This window comes from Alligator sinensis, unplaced genomic scaffold, assembly GCF_000455745.1.
Source record: "Alligator sinensis unplaced genomic scaffold, ASM45574v1 scaffold60_1, whole genome shotgun sequence".
Lineage (NCBI taxonomy): Eukaryota > Metazoa > Chordata > Crocodylia > Alligatoridae > Alligator > Alligator sinensis.
In genome coordinates this window covers 1,084,340-1,106,903 of record NW_005841858.1, presented here as the reverse complement: position 1 = coordinate 1,106,903, position 22,564 = coordinate 1,084,340, and the positions used below count along the sequence as shown (strand labels likewise).

At 42.2% G+C, this 22,564-nt stretch overlaps 1 protein-coding gene across 2 annotated transcripts in view; it reads right to left on the bottom strand.

Moving 5' to 3' along the window:
- Window positions 1–11,363: 11,363 nt before the first annotated feature.
- The window catches only part of ARHGEF26 (Rho guanine nucleotide exchange factor 26), a 148,233-nt gene continuing 137,032 nt past the window's right edge, over window positions 11,364–22,564 (bottom strand). For both annotated transcript variants that reach the window (XM_025214791.1, XM_025214793.1), the window contains exons 12-14: window positions 16,033–16,100; window positions 15,398–15,502; window positions 11,364–13,075 (exon numbers count right to left, since the gene is read on the bottom strand). In XM_025214791.1, the coding sequence (XP_025070576.1) occupies window positions 12,933–13,075; window positions 15,398–15,502; window positions 16,033–16,100 (316 nt within the window). In that variant the 3' untranslated portion in view covers window positions 11,364–12,932. The remainder of the gene's footprint in view (window positions 13,076–15,397; window positions 15,503–16,032; window positions 16,101–22,564) is intronic.

Below are 22,564 nucleotides of genomic sequence, written 5' to 3'. Positions count from 1 at the left end.
CCAGGTCAGTGGTCTTCAAGTCTTGGAAGAGGTTCTTCAGCTTCTGGATAGGTGGAAATTTGTTGGAAAGTGTCACTGAAAGATTTAAGGAATGGTATGACACATTGCAATACTCCACCTGACTGATACCTTTCCCAGAAGCTATACAAATGAAGGATTTCAGTTTCCAGCTAGGTGAATCATGGAATATAAAGTGTTTGTGAACACATTTACAGCCTTTTTTCCTTCCGTTATTTTTTCTTTTGTTGGAATTGGAATAAGCTACAATGTAACTTACTGAATGTAACTTTCTTTACATACTCCTAAGCAGGTGCACTAGTCCAGTGTTTCTCAACTAGTGGGACACGAAGGTTGTGTAGGTGGGAGTTCGACTAATTTCCCAATTAGAAAAAATCAAAATTGTTTGTACGTCAAATAGATGAATGAATGGATATCTCAAACAGTGGGGTCTTGTTTTTATCATGGTGTGACCAGGGTTTTTTGACAAAAGGTTGGTGGTACTTAAGGTGCCAAAGGTTGAGAACCACTGAACTGGTACATCTAAGATGATGATATGAAACTGCTTTTTTTTTTAAAGCAACTATTAAACTGGACTCCTGGGTAAACTGGACTATGTCTTAAAAAGCATGCATGCAGCCTTGTGTGTGGCAGTGTGTTCATATCTGCATTAGTGTTTTCCCTTTATATCCATTACCTTAACATTGTCTTTAATTTTATTTGTTCAGAAACTCCTTTTAAAATATTATATGAGTCATTTATTGGATGACATGGTGAACACTAACTTACAAGTAAGTAATGCACCTTAAGGCTAGGGACAGAACATCAAAAAGCCTGAGCCTGAATTGATTCAATCTTTGTAGGTTAGTCTCACCTGCCTAGATTGAATCAGTTTGTAACTGTACACATTCCCTCGGTTGAAGAAATGCAGGCACATGCCTGCATTGGCTCAGGCTAGAAGCCAAGGGGTGCTAGAGCAGCCCTCCCCTTCGACAGTACTGAGCTGAGGAGGGGCAGGGCGGGCCCTGGCAGGACACTTTGATTAGGGAGGGGTATAAACCCTCACCTTGCCTGCACTATCCCAGCCTTTTCCCTGCTCAGCGCTCAAGAGGCTGGAGTGTGCCAGAGTCTGGCTAGCACTCTGAGACAAAATGGGGGTGTGGACTGAATGCATCTGTTGATGATACCGAGCTTTTCAATCTCCCTCTCCCTGCTTCTTCATACTGTCTGTAAACCTGACAGGCAAGGGAGCCAGCAGAGAGCTGGTAACACACAGTTTAGCAACCCATCAACAAAACAAAAGCCTCTCTCATAAGTTCAAGCTCTTCTTGAACATCTTTTTCCAAGGAAGGAAGGAAGGGAGGGACATTACCAGCTACCTGTTGATTAGTTCCAAAAAACCCTAAGCAGACACTGTTCTATCTGGCTATCCCAGTGAAATTGGAGACGTACGTACAGACACCTCTCAGCATTGTCACAACCCAAAGGTGTGATTTTTGTTTTGTGTGTGCTTTGGCACCACTGAATTATGTTCCCGCTAAATTGCAGCTTCTTTGTACGGTGGAGTTCTCTGCTGCAGAGGAAAACCCCGGTGCAAAAGAATTCCCGCCAATTTGTAGCTTTCTTTGCAGTGTGCATTTCTTCTTTGCAGCACAGAAATGCACTTTGCAAAGAGTTCCCGCCATTTGTATTCTAATTCGAGCCCCATTATTGGCTTGCGTGAAATTATTCACACGTGGCGGCTAGCGATTGGCTTGCTAGCCGTATAAAAGGCTTGAGTGGTTTCTGCCCAAGTTGGAGGACTCCACGAACACCAGGAGGAGGAGACTTCACGCTGTGTGAAGATCTCTAAACACTGCGGACCCTATTGGACCCAGTGCATTTCAAGCAGGCAACAGGGGTCTGATCAGCCTCTAGCCTCTCCCCGTCACCGATCGCAATCCTCGACGTATCCCTCTCCCTGCGCGCAAAAGGATCCACGGAGCCTCGACAACTCTGTAGGAGTGATCCGAATATTGTCTGAGTCCTCAAATGAGGATTTAAGCGGAACTGTGCCTGGGAAACTGTCCAGCCTACACCGCGGCCATCTTCGGTGTAAGTAAACAATCTTGAATCAACCATTAAGTGTCCGTGCCTAATTCCAGCGTGTCGCCTGTTCTCTCCAACCCAGCATGCCCGGGCTGCTGGCCACAGCCTGCGCGGCGCAAAAAAGGGCCCGGACCACTCCCGGCCCGCACAAGCATTAGCTAGCGTACCACATGCCCAGGGTCTGTGGGGCTGGGGTCTGTGCTATGGGAGATGCAAGGGAGGGTGAGGATCCCTGCTTCAGTAGTGATCAGTGTGGGGTGGGAGGGAGGGCAGGTGGAAGCCAAGCAAACCCTGCTGTGTGTGCAGTCTCTGCTAGAGCTCTGGCTAGGGAGCAGAGGAACGGGGCTAGCCTTGTTCTCTGGAGCAGACAGCCCATCCCAGGGCTGCAAAGCATCTGGGATCCTGGGGGACTCTGGTTTAAGTTAAACCCGGAAGGGGTCTGGGACAGATATTTCGGAAACTGGTTTGACCCAAATCAGTTAAGTCTGGTACTACATTCAAACCAGGTTTATCTTAAAACCAGTTTCAGCCATTTTGAAAGTGGTTTGTGTGCACTGAAATTCTGTTCTGTTATAGGTTTAAACCAGTTTCTGGTCACTGAAACTGGTTTATGTGTAATGTCTGTCCCTAGCCCAGAAACTTGAACTGCTTTGAGAATTTCTGAATCTGCAATTTGGAGTACACCTGGAGAAATATCTCAGATTTGTCTAACCAGCCACTTGCGGTTTCCTACAGACCCTTGGACAGCTGGTTTTCAGGTCAATGGTCTTCAAGTCTTAGAAAGAGGTTCTTAAGCTCCTGGATGAACAGTACTTTGTTAGAAAGCCAGTACTGTGTAGAGCACAAAACAGGTCTACCGCCCTTATTTCTCCTCAGCTATTCTGACTGTGCTATGCATTAAATCTACTGCTGGCAAAAATAGTTCAATGGAAGAATTCCTTCGGTTGTCCCTTTTTATGTTCAGTTGAGTGTTGGTCATGACAGAGGCTCTGGTTTGATTCATAATGCAGGTCCTCAGTGTTCCCAGCTCCTTTTCTGGATAAGTTTGGAGATAAAAGATTGTTGAATTAGGACAGATTTCAACATTTCTTGTAAATTAATTCCACCTGATGCCTATATATTTCCTGAGACAGTTGTTTTCAATGGTATTTAGATAACTTCATGTATGCTAGATCTATTAAGGGCTATTGAACAGAATGGTTGGAAATGTTTCTTCTGGCATCTCTAAACTAACCATAATGGATTCCAGGGAGGCTATTGAGCAGGAGATGGATCACTTCAGATATACCCAGTTCAGTACTCTCCCTCTGTAGCATCCATTTCTACCACTGTCAGAGACAGAATGCTGAACTAGATAGACCATTAGCTTTACCCAGTTAGCGCTTACATTTTTATCTGTCTTTATCTTTGTTGTGCCTTCTACATTTCTATGTTAAGGCAGAAATAATATTTGGAAATGTTCCTTGTGCTTTAAAATATCTGTTTATTGATGACCAGATCTTGAATCTAGCAACTGCCAGCTTGTGATTTTATGTGCCTTCCTGGCTCGGTCTGTGAAGGGACTCAGTGTAGTTCTGTGTGTTCTTATGAAACACTGGAGTGGAGAATGGGTGGGATTCTCATTAGATGGATCTTTTTGCAGCTAGTTATGACGCTTGCCTGATTCATAGGCTTTGCCAGACTAATGTTCTGCTTCCATGTGGATAGTGAGGTCTGACTAAGTTCCCTTCCCACGTACTCAGTCTGGTTTCTGGTGACTTCTGGAGCTGTTTAGGTTAGGGCATGTAGGCCCATTTTCCACCTGCCCAACCTCCCCAAGCCCTGCTACAGCCACATCTTCCTTGACCCTTCATGATTATGTGTAGGGCTGAGCTACTGCTGCTGTTGGAGCTTCCCTGGCTCAGACAGGTGGCCGGCACACCTGGCTGGAATGGAGCAGTCAGCTCAGCTGCATCCTGGGCTCTACCCTGGTACCAGGGTGAGAAGCAGGGCCCAGCGGAGACTGTGGACAGTGGCAGGATGTGACACAAATTGCACCTGGGACAGGGATGCAGTGCTGAGGGCAGTGTTCAGGCGGTGGTGACAGGAGCCTACCCAGAGTGGCCTGGCCAGCTGGTGACAGTGCCCATGCGAACAGGCAGCACTGCATCTTCTTCCTGCTGTGCCCAAGCCTGTACCAGGGGTTCTGTGAAGAGCAGGCTTGTGTCCTTGGCAGTGCTGAGCACCTGCATGTGGAGGGGTGGTGGGGGTTGGACTTCGAGGCTGTCTTCACAGCAATAGCACCAACCATGGCCCCAAGCTAAGGAGATCTCAAGGATCTTGTGTACCCACTGCACCAGAATCAAAGGCAGACAGTTGCTAAAAGGACAAATACTGGCTGGGCAAAGACTTTGCATTTGTTTTCAGAACAGTTCTTGAAGAATGTTGCAGCTGAGGCCCTGCTGCAGTGGTGATAGATTGGTACTGCCACATCCCTACCCGTAGTGTGACCATACACGGTTGTAAAGCAAAATTTAGTTTTCAATAATCTAAAGCATGGAATTTTTAAAGTATTTTCTACCTCCCCAAAACCCTATATATTTTACATTTCATAAAAAAAAATATTTGGTTCTTATTTTTACACAATGAGAACCAAAAGTAGTGGAAAAACAACTTGCATTCTTCAGCGTGCCTGTGCACTGTGACTTTTCCTACATGGCCAGTTATTGAATCCTCATAGAAATTGGTGTTGATGTGAGATTCAAAAGGTTGTGTTTTATATAGCTAAATTATGGCCATATCAAAGTTGTGCACAAATACTGGCTGACGGCCAGCTTCCAGATGACACTGTGTACTTAGTGGAGGTGGCTCAGTCATCATTTCAGCAGTTCTAATGTGAGCTGGTGCACTCTCAGATTCAGAAAGCCCAGCCTCTGTTGCCAGGCATTCATTCTTTTTGACAAGTTGTGAAATGCCCTGGGGCCTGGAGCAGCTAGCCAGTAGGGTCATGTGAAGCTTCAGATGCTGATTCCATTCAGAGGCGATTCAGCCCGATTTGGCGGCCGAATCTCTGAATCTGAATTGAATCAGGGGACCAATTAAAAGGTCTGAATCGATTCAAAGCTCTCCAAGTCAATTCAGAAAAGATTTGGAGATCTTTGGTGATTCGGGCAGTCCCCACCCACTGCAGCAGGGAGCTGGACCCAGACTCGAAGCTGGTAAGTAGGGAGAGCTGGAGGAGGGGGGAAGGTACCATGGGGAACCCCCTGCCAGGCCCCATCTCCGGCCCGCTCCCCCAGCCCTCGGCTTCGAGGGGCTTGTGCAGAGCTCAACACATAGCGCAGGGCAGTGGGGATCACCCCCCCACCGGGCAGGAGCCAATGACTTGAGGTTTTTTTTTTATTAAAGGGCCAGAGTGGGGCGGGTGGAATAGCCATGGAGGGACTGGGAGAGTGGGCAAGGTCAGGGGGCTTGTGACAGAGCCCCCCATGCGGTGCGGGGCAGCAGGGATTGCTCCCCTGCCTGGCAGCAGCTGGTGAGTGGGGGATTTTTTTTTTTCCTCAAAGAGCCAGGAGCTGGGGCTGGGAGAGTGGGCTGGGGATGGAGCCTGCGTGATTCTGAGATTCGACTGATTCAGCAGCAGCCAAATCTCCGAATCCAATTCAGCTGAATCGATTTGGGACAGTGATTCAAATCACTGAATTGAATCACTGTCCCCTGAATCGGCCAAATCCAAAGCAAATACTAGCTGCTTTGCACAGGCCTGCTAGCGAATGACTTTAAGAGGAGTGGGCTATCATTATTAAGACAAAAGTAAAGGTATAAGCACATCCATGAAAATATCAGAGCCCATATGGTCCCTCTCCCCAGGTTTAAGATATAACCATCAACCTGACAGCTAACCCGTCTTCTAGCCTTAGTCATGTGCAGCCATCCCATCTTCCCGCTGCAGAAGTTTTGAATAATTTTGGGTTAAGTGTTCTTCAAGAAACACAAATTAGCTTTTTGTGAAGGCCATTGTGGCCAGGCTGGGGGTGAAAAATGAATACTCTCTCTTGGGGGCTCTTCTGCCACGCCTTAAAATATGGGGAGATGAAGAGAGTAAATTATCCCTGAGAAACAGTGTAGTTTATCACATAAGTCACGAGATAAACTAAATTTCATTTTATTGTGCTCCCTGCATGAATGTTAACAATCACCATGATCCATGGCAATCCTACGCTTTATTATCTTCTTGCCCTTTCTTATCTCTTGCCTCACTTAGTAGGTGTTCTTCCCCCTGACATGACTTCCTCTCTGCTTCTGCCTGCATCTTTCAGCTGTGTCAGGCATCCGTTCACTTGTTGCAATCCCGCGCTCTTTGGGCTGTGTCAGGCGACTGTCTGCTCACCACGATCCCAAACTCTTTGGACCCTGCAGGTAAGTAACTTTTCTCCTCACCTTTTCCTCATGCAAGTAATCGGTTGTTGAAGTGAGGCTCCCAGCCGCCAAATGTCTCCAGTCTCTAAGTGCCCCAAGGGCAACATCCTCTTCACACGCCACTGCTTTTGTGCTCCAGTGTGCCGCTTGCCAGTTAACTCTTCCCCTGTGTGAAGATCCCCCCAACAATGACCAATGTTTTAATTATCCTGACGTCACTTTCTGCCCCCTCCCTGGGGCTACCCCCTCTAGTACAGGGTTGTCTTTCACCCTGTTGCAGCCATCATATAAGACCTCATTGCCAGTGCCAATGTCTTCAAAATATTACACACATGCATGAAAAACACACGTATATAGAGAAAGTTCTTGTATAGGGGACAACAAAAATTTTAAAATAACAATATGGTCAGATTAAAAAAAAAATATGCCTACTGATTTAAAAAAAAAATCCATCTCTAATTTGCTTCTTGGACTTGTAAATGTGGTGACATATAGTTCTTCATTTATCTAATAGTTTAAAAGGCAGTATCCTTCCAGCAGCTCATACAGCTATTTTATTTCCCACTAAGTTATCTATGCAAAAGAAAACAAAGGAAAACTTTTATCTCTCTGTCAAGCCGAATCCATCTCTCTTATTGCCTTTCAGAGAGAGTGAGTGAGGAAGCAGACATAAATTGGGTGGCAGGTGAACAGAGTACAATAATGCAAAAATGTGCCTTTCAATCATAGCCATTATGGTTGGCTAAAATTTACTATATTTTAAGGACTTTCAACAGGTCAACCATATACAATGTGTAACCAATTAAAGCATTTGGATATAGGCGGAAGCGACCTAATATTGTGTTTTGTTACCTAAAAATGGTTAGTAGGCAGAGGTATTCCTGATAGTATTATGAACTGCTTTGGCAATTTTCTTTCCTAGTAGGGTAAAGATGCAAGAATTAGTATAATTACTTCTTCTTATTATTATTACTTGTATTTGTATAACACTTTTCAAAAGTATTTTGAAGCCCTGGAAATGCATGGAACTACAATCACCAAGACTTAGGCATTCCATCTCCAACTTCTAGGTGTCCTGCTGCCTAGCAGGTGCCACAGTCTTGACTTAGGCTTCCTACACAATGCCCCCCACCCCTCTTTTTGACACACAGGGACTGGAGCGCAGGTCTCCTCCCTTTCCTAATGATTAGGCTATAGTGTAACACACAGCTCTTACTTTTTCCCTCCTATATTTAATCATAGTGCAAAGTGGAACTATTTCGATAAGAGAAACAGCTACTCCGGGCCTAGGGGGTAAGAGAATTTTTCACGAGATGCAGGTTCAAATCCACTCAGAGAAAAACAATGCTGATTTTGTATAGGCAAACTCCTGGGTGACTCCTGAGCTATTGGAAAATAAAAGCAGGGGGGCGGTCCCCTCCCTTTCTCTTTTGACTCAATTTTGTGCAGGATGTGCCCTATAGACATGCTTTGTGAAAGTACTGTATTTTCTTGCATACCATGTGTACTTTTTCTCTGCTGCTTCTGAATTTGGTATTTCATAGTCACTGTTGGACATTCATAGACACCAGTGTGAGGCAGAGCCGCAGCTAAAAACCTTCAACAAGAGGGAGCTTTGAACCCTCATCTATATTCTAGCAGAGTGTTTTAACCACAGGGCTGAGGGCTAGACTAAGGCAAATAGCCTACATTACATCTGTTGCTGTTATCCCAATGGGCGTGGAAGGGGTGCATAAATAAAGGGAAAGAACCCATAGAAAAACCTGAAAGACGGTGCCTGGGGTTTTGGCTTCTGCTTCTGCCCCCATTTTGTATTTCTGAATTTTTAATGTAATACTCGCAGGCTAACATGGATAGACAGCAGGGCCAAGGAGAGGAAACTGTGAACCTACCACTCAGTTAAAGGGCCTCACCCCCATACCCATGGACTAGGCAGGGCAAAGTGCTCCTTCCACACCCCCAGTTAGGGGTGGCTTGATTGGCAATTGAGAGGGGCAGGTAGGTGGAAATAAAGAGAGAGAACAGCAAAGAAGGCCTGACTCTATGCTGCAGTGACCTGGGCACTATCTAGGGGGAGGAAAGCCAATCCAGGGGACCCTACAGACCCAGACCTCCCTCCCCACCTCACCTAACTCTAGACCCTACTGGCCCCAGGCATAACTGAACTCAGCACCACTTATGGGAGCCACCCCCTGACCCAGCCTGGAGGAGTCCCAGGGAAAGAATTTTTAGGGCTGGCATGAGTAGGGGTTCCCTGGCTGGAGGTAGCGATGGGGTTACTAGAGTTACAGTGGGATAAGGCCTGGAGCAGTATTGACTCCTGGGCTACGATTAGTAAGGAACCCTGGGTTAGGGTCAGGGTTTAGATCTGCAGGGTCTAAGTTTAGGGCTGCAGTGAGAAGTGGCTGTGGGGCTAGTGTTAAGGCTGAGGTGCAGTAGGCTTTGCTAGGCATAATTTGAGGGCTGGGAGAGCGAGACTTCCTGTGTTTTCTCCTTAGCTGAGTGACTAAGACAGTTACTAGGAAGTTGGAAAACCTGGGTTTTAGGTCCCCCTCATCCAAGAGGACTTTAAACCTGGGTTTTTCTGATTTCCCAGCATGACACTAACTCCCATGCCATGTATTAGCCCAAAGGCTGATGTCTTGTGCTCCTGTTGAAACTAGCTTATGAGGCAGCTACAAGAAGGGTTATGTGGGAAATACATGGGGCCAAGAAGAGGAACAGCAGCGAGAGTGTTAAGTGGCGTGTGACCTCAGAGGCAGGGGAGCCCTTGGTTCTAGCCTGGGTCCATGTTTCCAGTGAGGCAGAGACTCCTCCTGCACTGCTGTCTGTCAGGTGTTTGTTTTTTTAAAGAAATTAAATGAATACACTACACAAAAGAGCAGTACCTCTCCTTCAAAAAAAATGTGTTGCAAAAGGGCCAAAATAATAGCTGACTTGTAGTGTGGGTGGTTAGAGCACTGTGCTGGAGGTGAGGAGAGGCGTAAAACCCCAGCCTTTGGGGAAAAGATGGAAAGTAATAATCTAAATTTGGTGGTCATGGGCTTTGATCAAACAGATTTTCATGTACCTAGAGGACAAGGAGTTTGCATCTGACTGTGCACAGCCAATGGGCAACCTAGTATGCATGGCCAGCCTACGTGCGGAGACAACTGTGTGCACACTCAGGCTTAGACTTCCTACCGGGACCTAAGTAGCATTTTTGGTGCACAGATGACCAAATCTGGCTGGCCAGGAAAGAAACAGAATTTCAGCCAAGGGGATCCACTGGCTAGGGTTAGGGCTGGGATCAGTGCGGGCTGCAAGGCAAGGATTTTGTTAACAGGAAAGTACATAAGATCCAAATGAATTATAGTTCTATCTGAAACCAACAAGGCCTAGTTAGTTAATTTCAAAGAAATTATTTGGAATTAATTCAAAAGCAAATATTTGCATTTGATTGGCATTTTTTTTAGGAAAAAGAGGAACTTTTAATCTTTTATTAAAGGATTTAAAGACGTTTTATTGATTGTTGACTTTAAGAACACTGTTCTTTATTTTCTGCATAAAAGGAGAACTGGAAAATACATTTATAAAACTTTAAAGTATTTTGCAAAAAGTAGGCATGAACATATTTACAATGCATTAAAAAACCTGGATAAAAATTAATATCTGGATTTACATTCAGTTACCATGTTAACCATATACCTTCATACAGTAAATTCTGTTGTTAAAATATTAGCAGTATTTTTACTATGTTAAATAAAACTTTGTCCAATTTATAAAGTTTACAATATTCTCATTACCACTTCATCAGTCCATTTATAAATTAATTCACAGGTTGTATAACCATTTGTCAGACTGCTAAGATCAGTGTGGTACTCACAGTGTTTTATGGAAAACAACTGCTTTACTAGTTAACCTTTAAGGTTATCATTACAGATACATTAGAAACATTATATTCATTCACAAATCAAATTCCAAACATTTTACAATATATATTACAATGTGCAGGTCTCAAAAATGGACTGAAAATGTTACAAGCCAAAAATCTTGTTTTTGCCTCATTTTTGTGTTAATATTTATTCAACTCTGCTGAGTGATCAGCTATGCCTTAAAACAACGAAGCTATTTTGAATACATACGGGCTGTGTCTACTTGAGTGGCAGACTGTGCACTTGTTATTGCACAGTCATTTAGTACTTGCACTGGTGTTACTGCACGTAGCGTCCCCACACACTTTTTTTTCAGATGCTACTGCACAGTAGCGTTGCATCATGGTTAGTGCCCACCAACACTACTGCGCAGTAGCATCTTGTGCAAACTGTCAGACCTATTCATGCAAAAGTCGTACTGAGAATTATCTCCTATTTACAGGTACATCTTGATTACACAACATTAAATGGTTGCTTCTCTTGTGAAATTCTGTGAAAATTCAGCTGGTGAGCCTTGCAGTGCAATTATGACTGATGCTTTTCTAATGCAAGAACATGTGTGAACCAACCTGAACCATTTAAAGTGGAGCCTATGGACTTAATTATACATCGTTCCTCTCCCTCTTTCGTATATGTACCTTGAAGCATCTAATGGCAGCAGATCACATTTTAGAATGGGGAACCAAACAACACAAAACTTAGCAGGGTGAGGCTAGAGAAACTCCCTGGAAAATTTTCCTCAGCACCAAACTGTCTCCTTTTCCCCAGCATGATTAAGACTAGGGACAGACATTACGCATAAACCGGTTTAAGTGATCAGAAAATGGTTTAAACCTGTAACATAACAGATGTTCAGTGTACATAAACCAGTCTGAAAATGGCTGAAATTGGTTTGAGATAAACCTGGTTGAATATAGTATCAGACTTAACTGATTTGGCTCAAACCAGCTTATGCAATGTCTGTCCCAGACCCCTTGCTGGTTTAAGACAAACCAGACACCTCCAGCATCCTGGTATGCTCTCTGGGCTGGGCAGGCTCTCTACTCCACAGCAGAGCTGGCCCCTCCCCTCTGCTCCCTGGCTGAAGCGCAGCAGAAACTTGTAGGCAATTATTCCACCTCCCCTCTGCCTAACACAGGCATCTCAGCATTAGCGACACAGGGGTTTTCAACCTTTGTAAAACAGGGTACCCCTTCTGGGGGGTACCCCTGCCAGATGTGGAGGGGAAGTGTGGGGGGAGTGCTGACAGCCAGCCGGGGAGTGGCGGGGTAGGGGCTGCTGACGGATGGCCAGACGCGAAGCCAGCAGCATGGGGCGCTTGCATGCAGCTACTGCCACCATCTATAAATTCCATGTCGCTGCTGGACACTGCTTTCCCGTGCCCAGGTATCCCCACTTTTGAAAAATCCTTCCTAACACTGCCGTAACACTAGGAGGACACAAAATGGGAACTGCCTGACTAGATAACATTCTACTAGCACCAGGAAAAAAGAACCACCCCCAGAACCAGTCTGGATTTTCCCCCTAAAGTTCCTGGAAAATGTATCAGTTTTGCTATCTTGAAGAGAGGTGACTTAATTATTGCTTTAAAAATTAAAGAACATTTTCTTTTTTTAAAATAAAGGCATGCTTTGTGTGAATTAACCAGCCATTGCAGGAAAGAGTTCAAAGCTCAAAGTGCTCAAAGGACTGTAGTTTCAAAGGATTAACACAAAAAATAATCTAATGTAATGGAAACTCTTCACACACGCATATGCAGAGAGAGTGAATGGACTCACCAAAAAAAAGGGGCAAAGACATTAGCAAAACCCAAGTCCTTATACAGCATATACTCATCAATCTTATTATGGTTAGATTAGGGACTTGAAAGCTGCTATATGATCCTCCAAACAGCACCTTCTGAGGCCAGGATTGCTGCATTGCAGCTTTTCAATGAGGCATGACAAGCCTAAATACTGAGCTGTCACCACTGCTTGCTGGTGGTTTAGTCTGTTGGGAGGGGCTGGTGTTAGAGCTAGGCAGAGAAAGCTAAGGTGAAAATTGTTTTTAATAATTGCAATGAATAAGAGAGAGAGAGCCTGGAGAGTGTATGTGTGTGGCTAGAGAAAGTCAGGGAAGAGTGTGTAAAAATGGTTAAGTAGAAAGTGAAGTCAAAACTAGTCTCTAGAGCCTAGGATGTCAGTCCTGATTAGTATCAATTTAGATGTTGAGTCAGGGCAGGATTCATTTAGGAGCTCCCTTATACCATAAAAGTAGGAGGAAACAACTATATAAAGAATCATATCTATTTTGTTACTGTGTCTTCAAAAGTTAATTTATTTTCAGGGATTTTCACAACTGATTTGGGATGCATGCAAGGAACTGCTGACTTGTTTCTGCATGCCTTTTCCTCACTGATGTTGTAAGTCTACAACCACATCTTCCATATGCCCACTGTAGTATAGCAACCAGCACAAAAGCAAGCCATCACTGACAGCATATAGTGCAAATCCTGCAGTTAAGAAATGGCAGTGTAAAAAACAGATCTCTGAGACTCTATACATTTGTTTCAAGTCCAAGCAAACGCCCCATCCGCTCCATGTTCTTGTCAATTGTGGCTTGACAAGTGATCTCCTTGGCACATTCCATTGGAAACCAACCTCGCTCACCATCTCGCAGTCGTTCACCTTCATACCAGCCTGCAAAGGGGAATAGAGGAGCAACAATAAATAATTTCCAAAATGTTTCAAATACATATGTAAGAACTGTGTATGGCACACTTTTAGAGAGAACCTTGGTGCACAGTCAGCTATCCCACCTATGCACTTCTAATGTGTAAAGGGTAAGATGCATACAAAAGGCAATTTGGATTAATTGTTACTACAGACTGGGAACAACAAACAATATAGTAGTAAAAACTATAGGATATTTGACAAAGAACAGTTTTCTTTGTATCTCAGACACTGTAAGTGATAGCAAATAACCATGTTGTAACTAAGAGCTTGATTATGCTGAATAGCCTCAAGTCCCTTGAAACCAATGGGTCAGATTTACCCAGTATCCTTCAAGTCATTTTATAGTTAACATTTATATTTTGGCAGCATCTATTGGCAACAGCCAAGCTGGACTGTTCTGTGCTCACCATTTCATAATCAATTAGAGTCCTTGCCCCATGGAATTTAGCACATTACAAATTACCCCATTATAGTGTGAAACACCCATATGTAATATTAAGACAAACTACTGCATATACTGCTTGCCATGACGAATTTTTTAAAGGCCAATTTTTAAAAGGGGCTGCCTGTTTAAGAATTTGGTTCATGCAAAAACTATTCTAATGCTTTTTGGCTCCTGCAACTATCTGCAAATCTCCAAATGAGAGATTTCAATAATGCCTTCATAAACAGAGGCTGCCCTTTAAATATTTGGTCCTAAACCTATGGACTTTCCATGTTGTTTCCCCAAAGCAGAAGCCAGGATAGATTTGCACCTTTATAGACTAACTAAATAAGAGATCAAAAAAATCAGAATGATAGAAAAATAGGGTTGGAAGGGACCTCAAGAGGTCATCAAGTCCAACCCCATGCTCCAAACAGGACAATCACCAACTGTATCATCCCAAGACTTTGTCTAGCCTGGTCTTAAAAACCTACACGGATGGAGCATCTACCTCCTCTCTGGGTAACCTGTTCCAGTATTTTACTACCCTCCTAGTGAGATATTTTCCCCCTAATATCTAACTTAAACTCCCCTTGCTGCAACTTGAGACAATTACTGCTTGTCCTGTCATGTGCCACCGCTGAGAACAGTCTAGGTTCATCCTCTTTGCAACCATTCTTCAGGTAGTTGAAGGCTGCTATTAAACCCCCTCTCAGTCTTCTCTTCTCCAGACTAAATAAGTCCATTTCCCTCAGCGTTTCCTGAGAAGTCATGTGTTCCAGCCCCCTCACCATTCTCATTGCCCTCCACTAGACTCCCTCCAATTTGTCCACATCCTTTCTGTAGTGGGGACCCCAAAACTGGTCACAGTACTCCAGATGTGGCCTCACCAGTGCCAAATAGAGGGGAAGGATCACTTCCCCTCTATTTGATCAGCTGGCAATGTTCCTAATAATACAGCCCAGTATGCTGTTAGCCTTCTTCACAACAAGGGCACACTGTTGGCTCATATTCAGCTTATTGTCCACTGTAACCACCAGGTCCTTTTCTGCAGAGCTGCTGTTTAGTCATTCAGTCCCCAGCTTCTACCAGTTCATGAGATTGTTCTGTCCTAAGTGCAGGACTTTGCACTTGTCCTTACTGAACCCATTAAGATTTCTTTGGTTGAATCCTCCAATTTTTCAAGGCCTCTCTGAATCCTAGTTCTACCCTCCACCATGTCTACTACTCCCCCCAGCTTGGTGTCATCTGCAAACTTGCTGAGGGTGCACTCCATCCCATCTTCCAGGTCATTAATGAAAATATTGAACAAACTTGACCCCAGACCTGACCCCTACGGCACTCCACTTGATACCAGCTGCCAGCTAGACATCAAGCCATTGACTAGTACCCTTTGAACTGGACAATCTAGCCAGTTTTCTATCCACTTTATATCCCATTTATCCAACCCATATCTCCTTAGCTTGCTTGCAAGAATGTTGTAGGAGAAGACCATATCAAAAACCTTGCTAAAGTAAAGGTATATCATGTCTACTGCCCTCCCCACCTCCAGAGAGCCAGTCATCTCATCAAAGAAGGTAATCAGGTTGGTTAGGTATGACTTGCCCTTGGTGAATCCATGCTGATGTATAGCAAACACTTCTGTAAACAGAGGGCTTACTTCACTGGATACTTTGAAGGGACTGAAGGAAGCAGACTACTAAATAGAAAGCAGTGATTAGAATACAAAGGGTAGGGAAGGGGACACCTAGGTTGACACCATGTTTTGTTGTGGAAAAAATGCTACAAGGACAAATTAATTCTCCCAACAAACTAATCTCCTTTGTTGACAGCATTAGCTAAGCAGAAAGATGTTCACCTACCATCATTCACTTTTTGATAAACTAGAACCACATCAGCAACCTGAAGGGACAGTTCATCTGACTGCTTTGCAGTGTAAGTTCTGATGATCTCCACCTGAGTCAATGCTGGGGAAGAAACAGAACATATTGGATTAAGATGCATATAAGAAATTATTTTCTTTATATTTAAACAACACAAGAAGGCATAGTAAATCCCTATTTTAGGCTGTAACAAAATAAAATTGTTCAGGTAATCTCAGTAGTGTAGAACATTAACCAACTGGCTTTCACTTGATAGCTACACACAAACAGGAATTTAGGTGATGTGCCTAAGCTCTGGCTTTCTCAACCTCAGCCAGGTAATAGGCTGATATAATTGACCAGATCAATCTAAATGAATGCAAGGAATATAATAATGTGTAAATGAAATCTCTCAAAGAACCTCCACAAAACCCCACCTGGTTCACTGTGTGCACAGAAGGTCACACTTTGGTTATGTTAGGAGGAAAAGAGCAATTTCAAAGGGAACACAGGTGACTGTTTTTGCAAGGAAATACATTTCTTTTTTCAGTCTACACTTGTTCAGTTTAGCCACCAAGGGGCAGTATATTTCTGTTTTCATGTCAACTGACTGAACAGTCTTGTCTCTTACTTACTTGTCCTGTCTGTGCTCTGTCTGTCGCTGTTCTGTCCAAGTGTAGTAATCCAGCGAGCTCTTTCACTCCTGTAAACAATTGAGACAAATTCAGTTTCCAAGACCGCTGACCTTAGAGTGTTAGAGGGCCTGCCCTTTTCACGACTCCGGATTTGAATCTTTCTCCTTTCTCATGGGAAGAAAACTTGTTTTCTTTTAATTTCACAAGATGGCAAGATAGATTTTCCTGGAAATACTTCAAAATTAAAATATAGCAAGATATTTTAAATGACCAACAATATTGCTTTTTTTTTGTAGAAGTGGTATTCTGATAAAGGAAGAGCAAAAAACACGCTATCCATTTGGGGACATGTTAGAACAGTGTTTTAAAAGAAGTGCTTGAAAAATTTGGTTTTGTGTGCACATTTAATTATAATATAAGTACTTCTTTAATCTCTGCAACCAGTGGGCCTTATATTATTTCTAACCTAACAAATAACTCAAAAGTAATATTTTCATTAAAAGATAAGCATTTGGAAGTATACTTCTGAACACCCTTTTCTATAAAAACTAACATGCAGGGCATCTTACAGACAAGAACATTTTTACAGAATGGGGACAATGAAAAGAAATGTTGAATTTTCCTATAGCTGCGACTTGGCTGGATGTGTATTTAGAAAGGAAAACTGATCTCTTTCAAAAACCAACAAACAAACAAACAAAAACTTTCCATATGTTCTGAAAGAAGGGACACCTTCTGTCCCTTGGCTATGCTGACTTGGGAAGTCTGTGAGAGATATCACAAATATCCAGCTTAACCCTAAACATTACCTTGCCAAACAACTGATTTCAGATAGATTATCCGGAGATTTTTTTTTTTAAGTGAGTAGAGATGGGCATAGGAAGAGTTAGATGAAATGAACAATTTCGGGAGTTGTGTAAGTGGGATAAGGATCAAGGAGGTAATGGGCAGTTTAGATAGGAAAATAAAAGATTATTATGGGTTACTCAATTCAATACCCTGAACTACAATTTAAGCTGAATGTTTCTGATCTTTGAAAAATTAAGATCTGACTTCAACTCACCATGCAGGGATGCAAGTATATAGCTCATTTTGTGAAAGAACTATTTCAATTAAACACATTATTTTTTCTGACTGTTGTTAAAGGGAGTCTAACATGTTCAGATGGTTCAGGTAGCAGAAAAATGGATTATTAAGATACATTTTTAAATCTGAATTCCCACGTGCTTTTAAAAGCCAGTTACTGAACTCTTTTAGATACACATCCCGTGTTTCAGGTGAATAAATTATACACACAAATTATATAATATGTTCAGAGGTATTTATTAACTAACATAACATTTCAGTATTTCAAAACTGGTGTCAGCTGGAATATGACATCAAGGGAATGCATGTGTTAGAACAGTGTTTTAAAAGAAATGGTTGAAGTATGGAAGTATTAGAACAGTTTTAAAGGATCACCAGACAAAAGAAAGTCATCGTGGAATCTTATTTCGCTCCCCACTCTGCCTCTTGAAATGCTGCTACTGAGAACAACTTTCTGCACTTTGACCGTGTCAGGTTACACTTGAATCTCTGCTCTAACTTCCCTTTGCCATGCACATCGATTTTAAGCTCATAACTTTTCCTGTCATGTCTATCAGAATTTTTCATTTGAGCACTCCTTTTGGTCATCTACTAAACCACCTCCTATGCTTAAAATCCACTCCCTGGGCATGCATACATGCATTTATGCCAGCTTAAATTTGCTGTGCAGTAAATTACAGTTTATCCACTGTATTTAATATCTTTGCTGCCTTTAAAGCAGCTGCCCTCTATTTAATTATATCTTCAGGTAGGTTGACCAAAATTCAACACTGTGCTCCAGAGAAGTGTAACCAATACTTTAAACAGTGATAGCATAATATAGTTAGACTTCACTGAATACACTTTGTGGATTCAAGCCATCAATCCTGTTAGCAGAGTACATTTGAAAGGTGCCAGGATAAATGTGTTCTAAGGAAGAGTTTGTATATAGGGGGTACATCTACATATGCACATTTACACTTGTACTGTGCAGTAAATATGGTGACTTATGCCAACTTGAGCATAAATTTGATACCTACATCATACAGGTATCAAATTTACATCCAGTTAGTGACTGTGCAGAAATGCACATGTAGACACCTTACTGCAGTAACACTGTGTGTGTGGACTGACTTGGGGCTAAGGTGTCACAGGACCGCACCTCCTATGTACAAACTCCTATTTAGAACACATTATCCTATGACACCTTTAGTCCCCAGTCAGTCCACACACACAATGTTACTGCGCAGTAGCTAATTGGATGTAAATTTGGTATCTGCATGATACAGGTATCAAATTTACATTCAGTCAGCATAATTTACACTCAAAAGATTTCTATTTTTTGTCAAAATTACAAACACTTGAATATTGAAAAAAATCATATTAGAAATCCCAGTGTGATACATTGTGGGAGTTTTAATTTGTATCCATTGTGTCCCCACTTTGGTATAGTCTCTCCAAGTTACTATATCACCTATAATGTACCACAGTGGCTCAGAAAAAAAAAGAAGGGAGATAGCAAAGGCAATGTAGTGTGGCCACCAAGTCTGGAAAGGTATGAGGCATTTTGAACAAATGAGGTAGCATTTCCAAAGCAAAGGTTGTGAGTTCTGATATTTCTTTAAAAGGTAGAAATCTTCCCATATATATGAGAATATTCCCCAACATCCCCAATTTTCCAGTCAGCCCTAGTTGTTGGTTTTGTATTTAGAAGTACTCAGAAATGCCCTTAATGAAGGGTGTGGAATGGACATTTATGCACTTTCCCTAGAAGGGTTATGCATTATTTTGCATGAGTCATTTTTATTTTCCCAGGAACAAAAATATTGTAAAAATATATTTTAGGAGTTAAAAAATATTAATATGCACACAGACTCCTCTTCCCTTCTATCAGATATTTCACACTCATGAATGCCACACAGTTTGCTTACCGTCCTACATAAATAAAAAAAAAATCACTTCTGGCTGAAAAAAAAATCTAAGAATAATCTACTAGTTATATGAAGATTGGCATGCTGTCCAGATATAATAAGCATTTTAATTCCATAATTGAAATTCTGCAATCTCGCCCTAATTCTTTGTCATCTATATCTGTGCTAAGTAACTGGAAAACTCTACTATTTTTATTTGGTAACACTTTACACGTATTTTGAAAGGTTTTAAACAACAACACAAGGATCAACCCAGTGATAAAACAAATCAGATCCTTAGGGATGGGGCAGCCTTCAAGCTTACTTGACAGCTCCCTGCTGGGCAGGAAATCAAGGGGACAGCTGTTCTCCCTCCCCTGCCTTTCCCCTTGGAGCAGGAAGTGGGGAGGTAGACAAGAGCACTGTGGGATAGTGGGGAGTATAAGACCTAGCCATACATTAAATTCATCTTGACAAGACAACGGAGCTGATGTTTGAAACAGTAACTTCTTTCCTGTTAATCTGCCATTTTGGTGGTGGATCCATCCTTTTTATGTTGCAACCAACTTGAACACATGGGCCATCGCATTTTGTCATGCTAATCTTGCATATAAATCAGGACAAGTTTAACATCTAACAGGATCAAATCATGCTATTTACATGGTGGTATTTTCCATATTTTCCTTTTATTTGCACTGTTGTCCTGTAAACTTTTCTAAAAGGAAACCAATGATCTTCACGGCAGAAGCCATTTTTCTTTGAAGTGAGTCAGAGTGAGGGGAAGAAGTTGACTATTCTAATTTAAAAGGATAGACAAGAAAATGTCCTTCTAAACTATGTCTAATGGTACAGACAGAAAAGAAAGATGATTCTGAAGAACTTGCACAAGCTGAGGTACATTCTCCTTTGGAGCTTTCAAGTAAGGTGTCAAGCACCAGACTGGTTGTGTGTCAGGTGAGCTGCCAGTGTCAGATATGGATTTTCTTATGCTAAGTGACAATTTAATTTGAATCAATGCATTCAGTGGCAGGAGTATTATATCCATCCCAGGATGAATGTATAAGAAGCATACATGTAAAAGGCACATCCTGATTTTATGACAAATGGTTCTTTTTAAATAACAGAAGTAGTGGTATTAGCAGTAGTAATTGGCAAGCTTTAGGCATATAGTCTCATGGTGATGTTTTCCCTTCTTTCCACTTGATTCCCCTCACACTAGGCTGAAGAAGATCTAATTTTCCCCTCACAGACCAAATGCCAAGATTGATCCATGAAGAACAATCTACAATTACACCAACTAACACTCAGCAACCAAATTGCCAGAAATAATCAAACAGTAACTGGGAAACTGATCCCTCAAACTAACAGGAATATCTTATATTTATAATGCAGAACTCTTTGCATGTATAAACACCTTTGACTCATTCAGTTTGACCTGCCTAGTTAGGTTTTTATTCTTCTGTGTTTTCCCCATTTTAGCATCAGTCTTAAGGGCACAGTGGCAACTTTCAAACCCAGTAATTATTTTCTAGATTTTTCCTCCTAAATAGGCTTTGCTGGATTGCTATTTTTATTAATGGTGGTAGAGAATATAACCAGTTGCTAATAGTCACAACAATAAATTAATAAATTAAAATATTTTATTAAAAACTAAACATCTACAAATGCACTACAGTGTGGCCGCAACCTATGCCAACTCAGAACACATTTGATTCATTTTACAATGATGCTTTTAAAAGGAAAAATAATGATCTATAGTTTCTTTCAGAGTTGTTCTCAACTTCGAAAGCAAGTCTAAAATGGCAAACTTTCCAGATTAGGATATGTCAAGAGCACTGTGCAGTTAATGTTTTCATGTGTTCCACCCGCCTCTGGTTTCCAATAAGACAGATAAAATCTGTTACTTCTGCGGAGGGCTCCTTGGTTGCTAACGACATCCCAAGGAAATGATGCCCTCTCTCAGAGGTTTCCATGAGAAAGAACAAGACACTTCTTGTTGCTTTAGTCAAAAGCAGAATGTTCCTTGAAACTGCCTCAACAGAACAAGGACCACCTCTATCCTTACCCAGATTCATAGCTTTGCCCAAGGCTATGCAGGATTCTCTGGCACTCTTTCTGCACTGTATCCCACTGCTGCATCACACAAACATCATTGTAAATAATTTGATACAAATCCTAGTTTCAGGACAATAAACTTTATAATCTAGCAGAGCTTTTCCTTATTCTGTTACTACTATTATTACAGCTTAAAGTACATCTGTACTTTACTGGAGCTATTTCCACCTGAGTGGAATCTGTGCCTGGACATAATTTAATAAAATGCTAAAATACTAAAACATAAAAAGGAAAAATAACAATTAAAACGTATACTACACACCAATGAGGAAAAGGCAGCACAAAAGGAATACTTTCTTAGGCCTCTCAGAGAACTGGCTAGTGTGTGCCTGCATGATCAGGAAATACATTTTGAATAGGGTTTCATAACTGCTTTATAAAACATTCATAAAAACAGTATTTCTTCTTCAGAAATCTACAGCGGTGTTCACATTTGTGCACACAATTACTGAACTTGCACAAGCAAATGCAATATTTTATAGCAGTGGAGGCCAACCTTTTTGGTAGGCAGGCCACAAGTTAGCCCCCCCAAGTTCCCCTAATCCCCTTCCTGTCCTATACTGTCCAGTCTCCTGCTTTGATTCCTGCTTCTCACCCTCCCTGCTGCTGGATTGCCTGACCCCTCTCTGATCTGCTGTATGCTGCACTTTCAGGTTGTCTATGCCACTTATGGCAATTGTGGCTCCAAGTTGGACACTCCTGTTTTGCAGGATCAGATGAAGATGCCTGCAATGCAACTCAGGATGATTTGAAAATACAGCTTATGACATTTAATTTGCCTTAAAAATACCTTTCATAAGAGATTTAAAACTGTTAGTTAGTTACCGTAGAGACTAGAGCTACTTCAGTGTTCTGAAGTAAATCCACAATCTAAATCAGTGTTTCTCAACCCTTGGGTTGCGACCCAAAAGTGGATCATAAGTCTATATGAAAGAGTCATGAACAAACTTTAAAAATGGATTCTCCTTTAAAGGAGAAAAATGTGGGAAACTGTGGCTTTTCCCTTTCCAGCTGTTAGAGTTCCAGCCTGTGAGGGGCTGCTTGGCACCCCCATGCCCCACACACACTGAGGGGCACTTAGCATTTTGTTCTCTCTGCCTGGCTGGGACCAGCTACACCTTCCTCCTCCTGTGCTTCCTGGACCACTTCAGTCAGGGGCCTCTTGCCCTGTTGCTCAGAAGGAGCTATAACATAAGACAACAAGCCCCCTCATCTCATCAGGACTGCCCAGGCCTGTCCTGACGTGCATGTGTTTTGGTAAAGCATGTGTTCTCATGGAAAATGGCAGTCAAAAGGACCCGGATTGTGTGACTGCAGAACTCAGTGCGGCTTCAGAAGAAAAGTGCGATGGTCAGCTGATGAGCAAGGATCGGGGGAAAAACATGGCAAAACCCAGATGTTCTCATTTTAAGGAGAAAAACCAGGATTTTCTCTTAAAGGAG